We start from the raw sequence: 14,343 nt of genomic DNA, 5'->3' as shown, positions 1-14,343 counted from the left end.
AGAATGCAGCATGCCTCACTTATACTTTACATGATTTGTCCAGGTAATCAGGAAAACTGAATGCATTAAAGTAGTGCAGTTGGTCTGGCATTTCTTTACTTAAATTGATTTTGGTTGCAGAAAATGTAGATAACTTCACCACAGGATTTTGTATCTGGAATCCATTTTCCCTTCATGGTGCTCATGAAATGGTAGATATTAATTATTCTGGAGTTTGAGCTCTTAATCCAAGTCTGTTGCCAGAAATCTGTCACTTTCCTACTTGCAGTTTATTAAGTATTTCACATAAACGTTACTTAGCTAACTGAAAAAACTGATGAGCATCTATATGGGGACATCTTAAAGGCATTTTAAAGAATTTTAAATGGTTATTACCAGGTAGGTATTGCTGATGTGCATTAAATTATATACCAAATTTTGATAAAACAAAGATTGTATGTGTGTCCCAGTGACTCGGTTGATAATTTCATTACCCATTGTGGTACTGCAGCAAGCAGATCAGATAAAGCCCAGGTTTGATCCTGATCCATTAAAGAAAAAGAGCTTGCCATTTATATAGTTAGCTAATCCAGTGACTGCTGTTTGAAAATGCATGCATGTGGACATCAGGTGGGAAGAGGATTGGGTTTGACTGTGATGCCCTCCCACAGTTGAATAGCCATGAAAACTCGCGGCCAGGCTCACGCATAAGAATGATCACTTGAGTGAGGTACTAGAATGTGATCAACATGCCCTTTGAGAGGGCAGAAAATTAGGGAGGGAAATTGTTCTAATATTTTATCATTCCAGAATAATAAAATAGTAAAAATAGCAACCTTTGTAATCTTCCATCAATAATTTTAATTTTACTCCAGCTTCAAAAGCACAGCAGTGTGACCTTTCCATTCTCTATATCCTTGTATCCTCTTAAAGATTGATCGTCAAGAAAACATCAATTAATTCTCATCACAAGTATAATTCTTTAAAAATTTGGACCTGCGCCTAGTGTAATATTGTCAACATCTTCTAAATTAATTTCATGACATTAAACAGCCTTTACATAGAGTGACCAATGGGAAAACTTTCAGTCATCTCTCTCATCTGAGCTTGAACTTATTCTCGGAGGAAGGAAAACTGTGTTACAACATGTGTCTCCCGATTGTAATCAGAGGAGATAATTGTAGTATTTCAAATTTTCTGAAATGATACAGTAATTAAAAACAACTTACAGATATATAACAAGCCTCGCATTAAGGAACATCTATGTTTTACAAGGGATAGAGGTAGGCACCACGCTGAAAGTGAAGACATTCAGGAAGTGGTTCTAAGGCACGGTATAAGATGTTTATAAGGAGGCTTTTAAAGGCAAGGACATGTAGCTAGGTGGTTATTTTGGAAGAGATTTCTAGAGAGACGGCACTTTTGCATCCAATGGCGGAACAGAGTAGGTGGGGATGCAAACAGTAAAGTGGAATTAGAGAAACAGTGTGTACAGACTCGGATGTATGACATGGGATGGAGTCATGCTGTAGATGATTTGAAAACAAGCACATATTGAAGTCAACTTAGATGGTACAAAGAGTCTGTAGGGCAGGAAATAAAGCAGGATGTGTGCGTGGTAATTTGTGGAGGACAAGACTCTGACCATAGATATAAAACTCTTAATATTCCTGGAGCGTTACAAAAATGAGATTGGCCCATGAAACTCATCAACAGTACAAAATTATAGTTAGGCTGAATGCAAACAGAAAATGCAAAGCCGTTCAGCCCGGCCAACATGTAATGGTGCATTCACACTGCAAGCTCCGTATTGGTGCAGACATTTCAGTTTTGTTTCACACCAATGTTAACTGTGTGGAGTGTAAATTGAATGTCACTGTCTGAACTAACACTGAAGTGAAGCAGACTGATGCTCACTGTTCCAGTGCCAGGTCAGTCCTGTGTAGTTTGAATGCACCTTGAACGAAAAAAGACAGGTTCTTTGATTTTTAAACTTACCTCCTCCTCTTTCCTCCTTTTCATTATATCCTGTAGAGGATGTATGTTGGCTAATTCTGATGAAAAGTCCATTCAAAACATTAAACTTTCTTTTTCAGATGCTGACTGATCTGCTTTGCATTTCTAACATTTTCAGGGATTTTTTTCAGATTTCCAGTGCTCATGGGTTTCTTTCTATCTCCAGTAAATGCTTTTAGTTTATCAGGCGATCTACTTTCTTTTGTCTGGACAGTGGTATTTCATGTTTGTGGGAAACATAGATGAACTGGTTGTAATTCAATTTAAAATGTATAAGATATTCATTTGAACCCCAATTTTACAATTGGTGACAGCTTTTTGATAATGAGAACCTTTATAAAATTCAAACTAGGTTTCCTATTGTTGTTAATTACTCCATTTAAAAAAAAAACATAAATCTGTTTTAGACTATAACATGATTTGGATGAACCCTATTCTGCACAACTAATTATTAATATTTTTTTCATATAACAGTGTATTAAAAAATAAACTAGTTCAGTATTCTATTTTTATATTTTGGTTTTGGGATCATTTTTTTCCATTTCCACACTTCTTAAAGTTTTATGCCATATTCTCCATCCTCATGAGCACTGCGCATGCACTGTGAAAATGGGAGGAGCAAATAGAGGAGTATCAACAAAGAGAGTACTGGCCATTGGAGTCAGTGCCAGGATTTGCCTCTTGTGTGTCTCCCAGTGCCCATTTGCAGAGTGCTATCAGCAGAGGTCTGGGAACAAGTAATTTATTCACCCTGTAAACTAGGGGATGGGGTAAGTAACAAAGAGGAAAGAGCTCTCTACAACTGCCGTCCCTCCCCATGATTATGGAAATGGCATTAAAAATGTAAATAGTCCAAAACATTTAAGTAATAAGTAAAAATGTTTGTCATTAGAAACCAATTTATAGAGTAAGTATTTGGTTTCTCACGGTTACATGGTAAAGGGAACGGTTTGCGGAAAGTATACACATACTTCATCATAAGTTTGAGTTTTACATCGCATGCTCAGTACTCAATTGGAAATATCGAGGCTGTGGTACATTTTTTCCATCAACAGTTTTAAAATAAAATAGTCCATGGTTGTCTTTTTTTAAAATTTGTTTTCCCTTTTTGTTTGAAAATTAGACTTTTTAAGGCATTTTAATGTTATTAGCCAACTCCCCTCCCGCCCCGGCCACCCCACAGTTAAGTGAGTATTCCACTCACAACCTTCCCAGAGCTGTACAGCTTAACATGGAGGATTGGTGGTGTGACACTGTGCCTTTCTGTGACCTGGCTTGTTCATCATATTCTAAAATACTGACCTATTTCAGTCTTTTTTTTACTTTTTAAAGTTAATTTTCTTTCTTTTACTTCCCTGTGTGTCTTTTTGCACAGTTGACTTTCCCTGTCTGTGGAGACTGACAGGAAGCATCGGGGGAAGCATTTTGAGGCCTCTTGTCTGGTGGAAATGGGACGGTAGCACCCCAAAAATGGTTACTACCCTCGCTGTGGTCACTGCAATCTTCCCCCCAGGCCTACTGTGCCCCTCTGTGTCAGGCGGTTCTCCCTTTAAATATGCAAATAGGGGGCCTGTGATGAACCTAGAACCTTGTTTGCCATTTTAGTACTGGGCAAATTGCAAACGTCACTCCATTATTTAAGAAGGGAGAGAGAGAGAAACCAGGTAACTATAGACTTGTCAGCTTAACATTAATTGTGGGGAAGTTACTGAAATCTATTATCAGAGACAGATTGACTGAGCGTTGCACAGGTATCAGTTGATCAGAGATTCATGAAGGTAGATCATGTCTGACTAATCTAGTTGATTTTTTGAGGAGGTTACTAGCATGGTAGATAGTATCTATGCATGTTGCCTAGGCTCTAAGTTCTGGCATTCCCTCCCTAAACCTTTCTGCATCTCTACCTCTCCTCCTTTAAAATGTTCCTTAAAACCTGCCTCTGTGACCAAGCTTTTTGTCACCAGTCCTAATATCTCCTTACGTGGCTCGGTGTTGAATTTTTTTTGATAATCGCTCCTGTGAAGTGCCTTGGAATGTTTTACGACGTAAATTGTACCATTTAATTACAACAATGCTTGTTGTTGTTGTCGTCTATATGGACTTCCAGAAGGCATTTGATAAGGTTCCGCACAAGAGATTATTAGCAAAAATGAGAGCACTTGGAATTGGAGGTAACCTTGTGATAAGGGTTTGTTGGGAAACTGAGAGTTGGGATTCAGGGTTCATGCTCTGATTGAGGGGATTGTGCGGTGTTCCCCAGGGAGCTGTACTGGGGCCTCAGCTTTCCACCATATATATTAATGACTTGGTTGAAGGAATGGAGAGTGTTTATCTATGTTTGCAGCTGACACTAAGTTAGGAGGCACATCCTCAGCGAGGGCATCGTTACTTGCAAATATTTGTTAAGAATCTGGATAGCTCAGTCGGTAGAGCATCAGAGTTTGAATCTGAACGTCCAGGGTTCAAGGCTCTGTTCGGGCGTTGCTTTCAGATCAGCCATGATCTTATTGAATGGCGGAGCAGGCTCGAGGGACCAAATGGCCTGCTCCTGCTCCTATTTCTTATGTTCTTATTAAGTTGTGTGGATGGGAGGAAGAAGCTCCAAAATCACATAAACAGACTATGCGAGTGGGCAAAACTATAGGAAATGGAGTTCGATGTGGGGCAAGTGTGAAGTCATCCATTTTGGATTTGAGAAGGACAAATCAGAATATTTACTTAATGGTGAAAGACTAGGAACTGTGGAGGAGCAAGGGGATTTAGGTGTTCATGTATACAAATCATTGAAAGCTAGTGCACAGGTACAAAATTTAATCAAAGGCTAATGAAATGGACCATTTTCTCAAGGGGATTGGAAATAAAAAATGAGGAAGTGATACTTCAGTTGTACAGAGCCTTGGTCAGACCCTATCTGGAGAACTGTATTCAGTTTTGGGCACTGTAGCTTTGGAAAGATATTGGCCTTGAAACAATAACGAAACCCAGCTCTACCTCTCCAGAACCTCCACTATTTCCTCTGTTGTCAGTCTTCTTATCCGATATCCATTCTTGGATGAGCCACAGTTTCCTCCAGTAAAACATTAAGAAGATCGAAGCCATCATCTTCGGTCCACGCCACAAATTGAATCCATAATGGCTGGTGAAGAAGATATTATAGAATCATAGAAATTTACAGCACGGAGGGATGCTATTTTGGCCCATCGTGTCTGCGCCAGCCGACAAGGAGCTATCCAGCCTAATCCACTTTCCAGCTCTTGGTCCGTAGCCTTGTAGGTTACAGCACTTCAAGTGCACATCCAAGTACTTTTTAAATGTAGTGAGAGTTTCTGCCTCTACCACCCTTTCAGGCAGTGAGTTCCAGATCACTACCACACTTTGGGTGAAAAAAATTCCCCTCAAATCCCCTGTAAACCTCCGACCAATTACTTTAAATCTACGCCCCCTGATTGTTGACCCCTCGGCTAAGGGAAATAGTCCTTCCTATCCACTCTATCTCGGCCCCTCATCATTTTATATACCTCAATAAGGTCTCCCCTCAGCCTCCTCTGTTTCAAAGAAAACAAACCCAGCCTATCCAATCTTTCCTCGTGGCTAAAATTTTCCAGTGCAGCCAACATCCTCATAAATCTCCTCTGTACCCTCTCTAGTGCAATCACGTATTTCCTGATGACCAGAACTGCACACAGTACTCTAGCTGTGGTCTAACTATTTTATACAATTCAAGCTTAACCTTCCTACTCTTGCCTTTATTAGCCGAGGCATAGAATACAAGTATTCCATATGCCTTCTTAACCACCTTGCCTACCTGGCCTGCTACCTTCAGGGATGTGTGGACATGCACTCCAAGGAACATGCATTCCTTTATTCCTCTACATTTCTCTGTGTCCTATCATTTCATGTGTACTCTCTTGCGTTGTTAGTCCTCCCCAAATGCATTACCTCACACTTCCACTTGTCACTGTTCTGCCCACCTGACCAATTCATTGATATTTTCTTGCAGTCTACAGCTTTCTTCTTCATTAGCAACCATACAGCCAATTTCTGTATCATCTACAAACTTCTTAATCAAACCCCCTACACTCAAGTCTAAATCATTGATATATACCACAAAAAGCAAGGGACCTAGTACTGACAGAGAATGCTGGAAATCTCAGTGGGTCAGGCAGCATCTGTGGCGAGAAAAACAAAGTTAAAGTTTCGGGTCGACGACCCTTCATCAGAACTGCCGAATGTTCGAAAAGAGCACATTCTTAAGCACTGAAAAGGAGAGGGGAAGAAAGAACAAAAGGGAAGGCCGGTGGAAGGCAGGAGAGATTAGAGAGACAAAAGAGAGGATAGCCGAATTGAAATGGTAATGACAGAAGTCAGAAAAAGACTAATCTGGATAGGGAGTGAATGGCGTAGTAATGACCAGTTGCCATTATAGACAGTTTCGTGGGATATGTGGAACATTATTTTTTCCAGTCCTACTCGGGTCCCCTCCCTCATCCCTTTTTCCAGTACATTGATGACTATATTGGTGCCATTTCCTGCTCTTGCCCTGAACTTGAAAATTTAATTCACTTTGCATCCAATTTCCACCCTTCCCTCATCTTCCCATGGTCCATTTCCGACTCTTCCCTTCTCTTCCTCAACTTCTCTGTCTCCATTTCTGGGGATAGGCTTTCGACCAGTATCCACTATAAGCCCACTGACTCCCACAGCTATCTGGACTATACTTCCTTCCATCCCGCATCCTGTAAGGACTCCATTCCATTCTCCCAGTTTCTCTGTCTCTGACGCATCTGCTCTTATGACATCACCTTTCATACCAGTGCCTCTGACATGTCTTCCTTTTTCCTCAACCGAGGATTCCCCTCCACCTTGGTTAACATGGCCCTCGACCATGTCCGTTCTATTTCCCGCACATCTATTCTTACCCTTTCTCCTCCCTCTCAGTTCCTCTTGTCCTCACCTTTCGCCTCATCAACCTCCATGTTCAACGGATCATCCTCCGCCATTTTCGCCACCTCCAGCGTGATCCCACCATCAATCACATCTCCCCCTCCCCTCTCAGCATTCTGAAGGGACCGCTCCCTCCGCGACACCCTGGTTCATTCCGCAGTCACCCCCTCCCCTTCCCACTGCACCTTCCTGTGCAAGTGCAGGAGATGCAACGCCTGCCCTTTTACCTCCTCCCCTCCCTAGTATCCAGGGGTCCAAATACTCCTTCCAGGTGAAACAGTGATTTACATGTACTTCTTTCAACTTAGTATACTGTATTCGCTGCTCATGATGTGATCTCTCTACATTGGGGAGACCAAGCGTAGATTTGGTGACTGCTTTACTGAACACTTCCATTCAGTCCGTGAGTGTGACCCTGAGCTACTGGTCGCCTGTCACTTTAATTCTCCACTCCACTCCCACTCCGACATCTCCGTCCTTGGACTCCTCCACCATTCCAATGAAGCTCAACACAAGCTCGTGGAACAGCACCTCATCTTTTGTTTATGCATTTTTCAGCCTTCTGGACTCTACATCGAGTTCAACGATTTCAGAGCAGAACCTCTGGCCACCTTTGGCTCCCTTTCCCTCCTCTCCCCCCCGCCACCTTCCATCTTATGTTTATTTTCTTCTTTCTTCTCTCTTTTTTCTCTTTGTCTATAATGACAGCTGGTCATTACTGCGCCACCCTATCCAGATGAACCTTTTTCTGACTTCTGCCATTACCATTTCAATTTGGTCATCATTCCTTTTGTCTCTCTAATCTCTCCTGCCCTCCACCCTATCACAGACTTTATGTTTTGTTCTTTCTTCCCCTCTCCTTTTCAGTGCTTAAGAATGTGCTCTTTTCGAACATTCGGCAGTTCTGACGAAGGGTCGTCAACCCAAAACGTTAACTTTGTTTTTCTCTCCACAGATGCTGCCTGACCCACTGAGATTTCCAGCATTCTCTGTTTTTATTTAAGATTCCAGCATCCGCAGTATTTTGCTTTTGGACCTAGTACTGATCCCTGCGGAACCCCACTGGAAACAGCCGTCCAGTCACAAAAACACTCATCAACCATCACCCTTTGCTTCTTGCCTCTGAGTCAATTTTGGATCCAACTTGCCACTTTACCTTGAATCCCATTGGGCTTTTACTTTCATGATCAGTCTGCCATGTGCGACCTTATCAAAATCCTTGCTAAAATCCATATACACTACATCAAACGCACTACCCTCATCGACCCTCCTTATTACCTCCTCAAAAAATTCAATCAAGTTAGTCAGACACGACCTTCCTTTAACAAATCCATACTGACTGTCCTTGATTAATCCATGTTTTTCTGAATGAAGATTTATCCTGTCCCTCAGAATTTCTTCCAATAATTTTCCCACCACCGAAGTTAAGCTGACTGGCCTGTAATTTCTCGGTCTATCCCTTTCTCCCTTTTTAAACAAAGGTACAACATTAGCACTCCACCGGCAGCATACCTGTAGCCAGAGAAGATTGGAAAATGATGGTCAGAGCCTCTGCTATTTCCTCTTTTGCTTCTCTTAACAGTCTGGGATACATTTCATCCAGGCCTGAGGATTTATCCACTTTCAAAGCTGCTAAACCCTTTAATACATCCTCTCTCACTATATTTATTTCATCTAATATTTCACACTCCTCCCTAATTGCAATGTCTGCATCGCCCCTCTCTTTTGTGAAAACAGATGCAAAGTGTTCATTAAAGTCTTCCGCCTCCACACACAGATTATCTTTCTGGTCTCTCATAGGCCCTACTCTTTCTTTAATTATCCTCTTGCTCTTAATGTATTTATAAAACATCTTTAGGTTTTTCTTGATTTTATTTGCCAAAATGTTTTCATGCCCTCTCTTTGCTTTCCTAATTTCCTTTTTAATTTCAGCCCTGCACTTTCTGTACTCCTCTAGGGTTTCTGCAGTATTGAGCCCTCGGTACCTGTCATAAGCCTCCCTTTTTTTCTTTATCCTACCCTATATGTCATCCAGGGGGCTCTAGATTTGTTAGTCCCACCCTTTTTCTTTAAGGGAACATACTTGCTCTGAACCCTCACGATTTCCTCCTTAAATACCTCCCACTGCTCTGACATCGATTTACTTTCAAGTAGCTGTTTCCAGTCCACTTTGGCTAAATCACATCTCAGCTTAGTAAAATTGGCTTTCCCCCAATTGAGAACTTGTTTCCTGGTCTATCTTTGTCCTTTTCCATAATTACCCTAAATTTAACTAAATTATGATCACTAGCACCAAAATGCTCTCCCACTGATACCCTGCCCAACTTCATTCCCTAAAACTAGGTCCAGAACTGCCCCCTCCCTTGTTGAGCTTGCTACATACTGGCTAAAACAGGCATGTTCTCGGGCTGAGCCAGACAGTTTGCAACTTCAGCATCCTAGTCGACCCTCACCTGAACTTCAGATCCCATATCCTGTCTATTACAAAGATTGCCTACTTCCACCTCTGTAACATCGCCTCTACCTCTACATCATGCCACCTGCTGCTGAAACCCTCATACATGCGTTTTTCATCTGCAGAGTTAACTATTCCAATGCTTTCTGGCCGGCCTCCCATCCTCTGCCCTCCATAAACTTCAACTCATCCAAAACTCTGCTGCCCATAGCTTATCCTGCACCAAGTCCTGCTTTGCCATCACATCTATGCACACTGATCTACTTTGGCCTGTAATCTCCCAGCACCTGCAATTTAATATTTCTGTTCTTTTATTTAAATTCCTTCATGGTCTTGCCCCTACCTATCTCTGTAAGCTCCTACAAGCCTGCTCCCTAAATCGCCATTCCTCCGACTCTGGCCTCTAGCACATCTCCTCCCCCTCACCATTGGCGGCTATGTCTTTAGCAATCTAATATCACCTCCTTTGGCTTAGCTTCCATTTTTGTCTGATTACGCCTCTATGATTTATAAATGCAAGCTTTTGTTATCATCTGTTCTAGTGAAAAGAGTCCAATGGTACCTAGTTTCTCCTAACTAAAGCCTCTCGTCCCTGGTATCATCTTCGTAAACAGGAATTTAAAAATATTTTTATCTTGCTCCAGTGGTTTCCAGCAACTGGCGAATTCCGTCAAGAAATAGATCCTGATTAAAGACCAGGGTGAATATCTCTTCTTCCTCTATTATGAGGGGATGATAATGGAGAGATTCAGGATTCCATAGAGCATCCTTGCTTGCCTCCTAGTAGCCTGACATTAGAAAAGGCCCATGCACTATCTTGGATGAAAAATAGTGTACGGCACAGGACAGGCCTGAATAGGAGTAAAGAAAATCATTTTTTTTAACATATTACTTTCACAGCATTGTACAGTTTAAAGCATTGTTTTGATGTAATCTGCTTTATATTTTCTCATTGCAGGCAGGTAGCTTCCTGTGATCCCCTGATTGAGGTAGAGGATATGATGATAATGGGCAAAAGACCTGATCCCAAGTGCGTCTTCACATATGTGCAGTCCCTGTATAATCACCTGCGGAGGTACGAGTAACCAGACCCGGGAGATGGAAGCCAGAGTGTCTTGTCTTTCTGTTTTTAAAAAAAAAAACAATCTACAGTATGCTTGTGTTTTGCGACAATTGTCAGAAAACATGTACAGATATGAGTCACTATGTGCTGCATTTGCGCTCTGGGATTTATTTTTCTTTTTATGCATCAAGACAGGGTTGGAGATGCCAGGTTGTAGTATTGTCTACTTTGTGTATATTATAGAATTCTAGTACATGACCATTTTTATTTCCAAATCAGGAAAAAAATCACCTTATAAATGTACTGAGAAAGAGCCTTTATACCGTATAATCATCCACATTCATATGTGCAAAGAGATAGACATATTACAGCACTGAATTAAGGCCCGTCGGCTGCACAACACCTTTTAAAATAAGGGAAAGGAAACTTGGGCAGAATCAAGCAAATCTAATGATATTCGATTGTGATTTGGAATTATGTAGCACTCCAGTACTTTTTTCTCCCTCTCTTCCTCACCCCCTGCCCCCCTCCCCAACCAGATTTAGAAAGAGTAAAAGAAAACAATTTCAGGTAACATGGAGCAGAAGCTGGTAGTTCTGGTGTCTTTGCCTCATAGTACGACGTGTGGCATTGCCCATATACTGATGCATTTTTGGCCAATAATTCTGTAGAGTAATTTTTGTAGGAAAGTTTTTATATTGTACAATTAGAATTTGTTTTCAAATGATAGTCTTCATGGTTCACCGGCAGAAAAAAAGATTTTATCTCACCAAATCACAAGGAAATATGTATGTCATTTAGTTATTATAATAAAAGGACTAGTATTCCTTTCAGCAATCTAAATAATGGCTAATTTAATAGATATTCTATTAATACAGCAGTCCTCATGCCTGGGTCTCTGACAGAATAAAACAGCCGCAACAAAAATGTTTTAAACTAATATATATAAAACCCAGGGTACAGAAGCTGATGAATGTTACAGATTTGCAGCAAAGCCTACATGAGGAGCTTCCTATGCATTCGAGCACAGTGTAACAAGCATATGCCCATCCATGGGATTCATTGATCTAATGGGCCAGCCACACACTTCCACTATTGTGATTCATATCCTCAAGTTACCGGGCTCAATCAAATTAATCGGTGTTACTTTGGAAATATCAACATACAGGTTCAATTTCCAGTGTGTCCTGAGTTAGCTGATTGCAGCTGGAGCAGTTGGGAGTGCTCCAATTGGTCGTAGTGCCCCTAGGCTAAGGAGGAGGAAAATCAGACAGTGTTGCCGCTCCTGATGACTAGCCAATAACTGCTGCTGGAAAATGTGCCATTGTGGAGATGGACAGCATTGAACTTGGCTGTGAGGCCAGGTTACTTTGGAATAACCTGTCAACACTCACTCAAACATTAAGATGGGTCACTTGGACAGGTACAACAGGGCTGCCAGTGCCCATGGAGTCGTACCCCAATAGGTCTCTACCTTCAGAAGAGGAGAAAAATGGAGGAAAGTTTTTATTTAAAAAAAATACTTGCATATATTAGTTCCAATATGGCAACTATAAATTTTCATAGAACATTAAAGGTATTCAAGTGAACATTAAAGCACTGTCCAGTCCCTGGGTTGAATGTGCTGAAAGTTGAGAATTTACTTCTCAATTGTTGCACTTAAAAGTAGAATAGTAAAATGTTATCGCCTGTGAAGAATGCTGTACTCAATGACCGAATTCATTGTGGCTCGTGTGTTGCTGTCCTGTTCAGCAAGGGAAAATTAGAAGTGGAGGAGAGAAGCATTTTTCAGGCTTCAGACAGAGTAAAACAGGTAGTCAGGCAGGAGTATTTTACAGATCTGCATACAATTACAAGTTGTGTCGTCACTTGTGCCCATATCAAGCCTTCCAAACCCAAAAGTGGTGTGATTCCTAGCCAGACTGCTTCACAGGAAGGTAATTCCCGACCTCCTGCCATAGCTTCGGCGGAAACGCCAGAGAAAAGTATAAACAGCCATTTATACTGTTGGGGATTTTCGCTGATCTTCTGCCACAATATGTGATCAGATAACGTTGACAGAAATTCTACCTCTCATCTTTTTTCACTGTTTCTCTGGCTCTATTCCTGAATTCTCTGTGATTTTTCTTCCTCTCCACATTACTGTCCTGCTGATTTGGTGGAGCCTGAAAATCAGCTCTTACCAATTTGGTGGCAGACACCACTACTAGGATAGTGATGAGTATGAGCTGGCAGTGGGGAACTGTCTACTGCCAGCACATATTGGAAAATATAAAGGCTTATAACTTGGTTCCGAAGGTGTAATATATTGAAAGATTAGTGCATGAGGTGGGAGAATGATTTGCTGTAGATCAAGCAAATTGGCTGATTTTGCTGGCTTGGATGTCCTGCACCCTGCTGCGGCTATTTAATGTCAGAACATCCTGACTAAACCAGAACAATTAAGAGCTGTGCTACATCTCATGGAGCTGCAGTCACTGCTGCAGTGCTTCACCTGCAGATTTAAACATTACTCTTTATTTTAACTCTGTTTAGATATGGTTGAGAACCACCAGGAGAGATAACGACATATGTTAGAAAATATACTCAACAACTCCTCTGTCAGACTGGGTCTTTAGTTAATGTTGAAACTTATAACAGGCAGGGTATTTTGGTTGAGAGTCTTTTCAGGCCTGAAGAAGGAAGGTTACATTCAATTGAAGAAATATATTTTCTGCAAAATGGAAATAAAAACAATAAGCGCTGGTTATGCATCAGTCAACATCTGAAACAACTCTGGCAAAGGGTGCACCTAAAACATTAATCTGTGTATCACTTTGAAACACACAAAATCCTCCACCCTCCCACCCCAACCCCGAAGAGAGAGAGAAATTGAGAAAATTTATGATGTTCACTTTAACCATAATTACTGATTTTAGAAATATATAAGCTTGAAGATAAGACAAGCATATTATGTTGTAAGCCAGTCATTTCTTGTGTTATATAGTGATGTTTTAAAGGTATGAGTATATTTCCCTTGGTTTGCTAATGCTGGTACGAAAGTGGGGGTAAGCAAAAAGTGCTTTCTACTCAAACCAACTTTTTCAATTACATTAACAAAAGGTAAAATTATACACCGTGGTGTGCTCATTATTCATCACTTTTAACTGACTAGAGTAAACAACCAGCATCATAACCAAATAAATATACTCATACACTTCAAATAACTAGTTAAGATTTTTGCTGCACTATAGCAGAGAGTTTAAATCTCTGGCACTGTTCATGCAAGCACAAATGCCACAGGCTCTGAATTTCAAATTACTTGAAAACTGCTCAGTGTGTTACTCCCTGCCAAGGATAGTGTATGTGTGTTATTTTTTTAATAATCTATGCAGGGCAGACTGACCTTTCCAAACAACACGCATATTTACTGTATTAGTACTGTATAGCTCTTAGTGCTACATTTTATATTTTAATAAAGTGCAATGTTTCTATATGTAACCTGTATGTACTAAACTTCCACGTGTGTGTGTGTGTGTGTCTGTACATATTATACTAGGATTCACTTGGATTGTGTTTTCTTATTAAAGTTAGCATTGAACTTGCTACAACCTTTTAATTACTTTTAATATTTGTTTTTGGAAATACGGATTCATCTTCATCCATTATCCTCTTTGTACTTGAGGTGGTGAAATTCTTGGCTTAGAAGCAAGTTGTTATTAACTGACATTGGCGTAGGGAAGAAGAGCTGTTGGCCTTTGACTAACCTTATCTCATCTGGCATCTGCTAACCACCTTGTAGTAATGGGTTAATCCCTGTCTCAAGGTGCTTTTACCTTGAGGGAGTACCATCAACAAGCAGACACATGGTTCTCCTATTGTTGACAGTTCGCCCTAATGTAAAGGA

General features: G+C 40.8%; 1 protein-coding gene across 4 annotated transcripts in view; it reads left to right on the top strand.

The window, feature by feature from the left end:
• Positions 1-14,047, top strand: part of smtnb (smoothelin b) — a 385,166-nt gene extending 371,119 nt beyond the window's left edge. For 3 of the 4 annotated variants that reach the window (XM_070887932.1, XM_070887931.1, XM_070887929.1), the window contains one exon: positions 10,353-10,539. Coding sequence is in view for 1 of the 4 variants with exons in the window: in XM_070887930.1 (XP_070744031.1) it covers positions 10,353-10,479 (127 nt within the window). In the remaining 3 variants the exon portion in view is untranslated. Of the gene's footprint in view, positions 1-10,352 lie in introns of all 4 variants that reach the window. The other variant, XM_070887930.1, reaches the window with a different exon arrangement.
• Positions 14,048-14,343: the final 296 nt, after the last annotated feature.

The sequence above is a fragment of the Pristiophorus japonicus genome, chromosome 8 (genome assembly GCF_044704955.1).
Source record: "Pristiophorus japonicus isolate sPriJap1 chromosome 8, sPriJap1.hap1, whole genome shotgun sequence".
NCBI lineage: Eukaryota > Metazoa > Chordata > Chondrichthyes > Pristiophoridae > Pristiophorus > Pristiophorus japonicus.
This window is presented reverse-complemented; position numbering and strand designations above follow the sequence as displayed.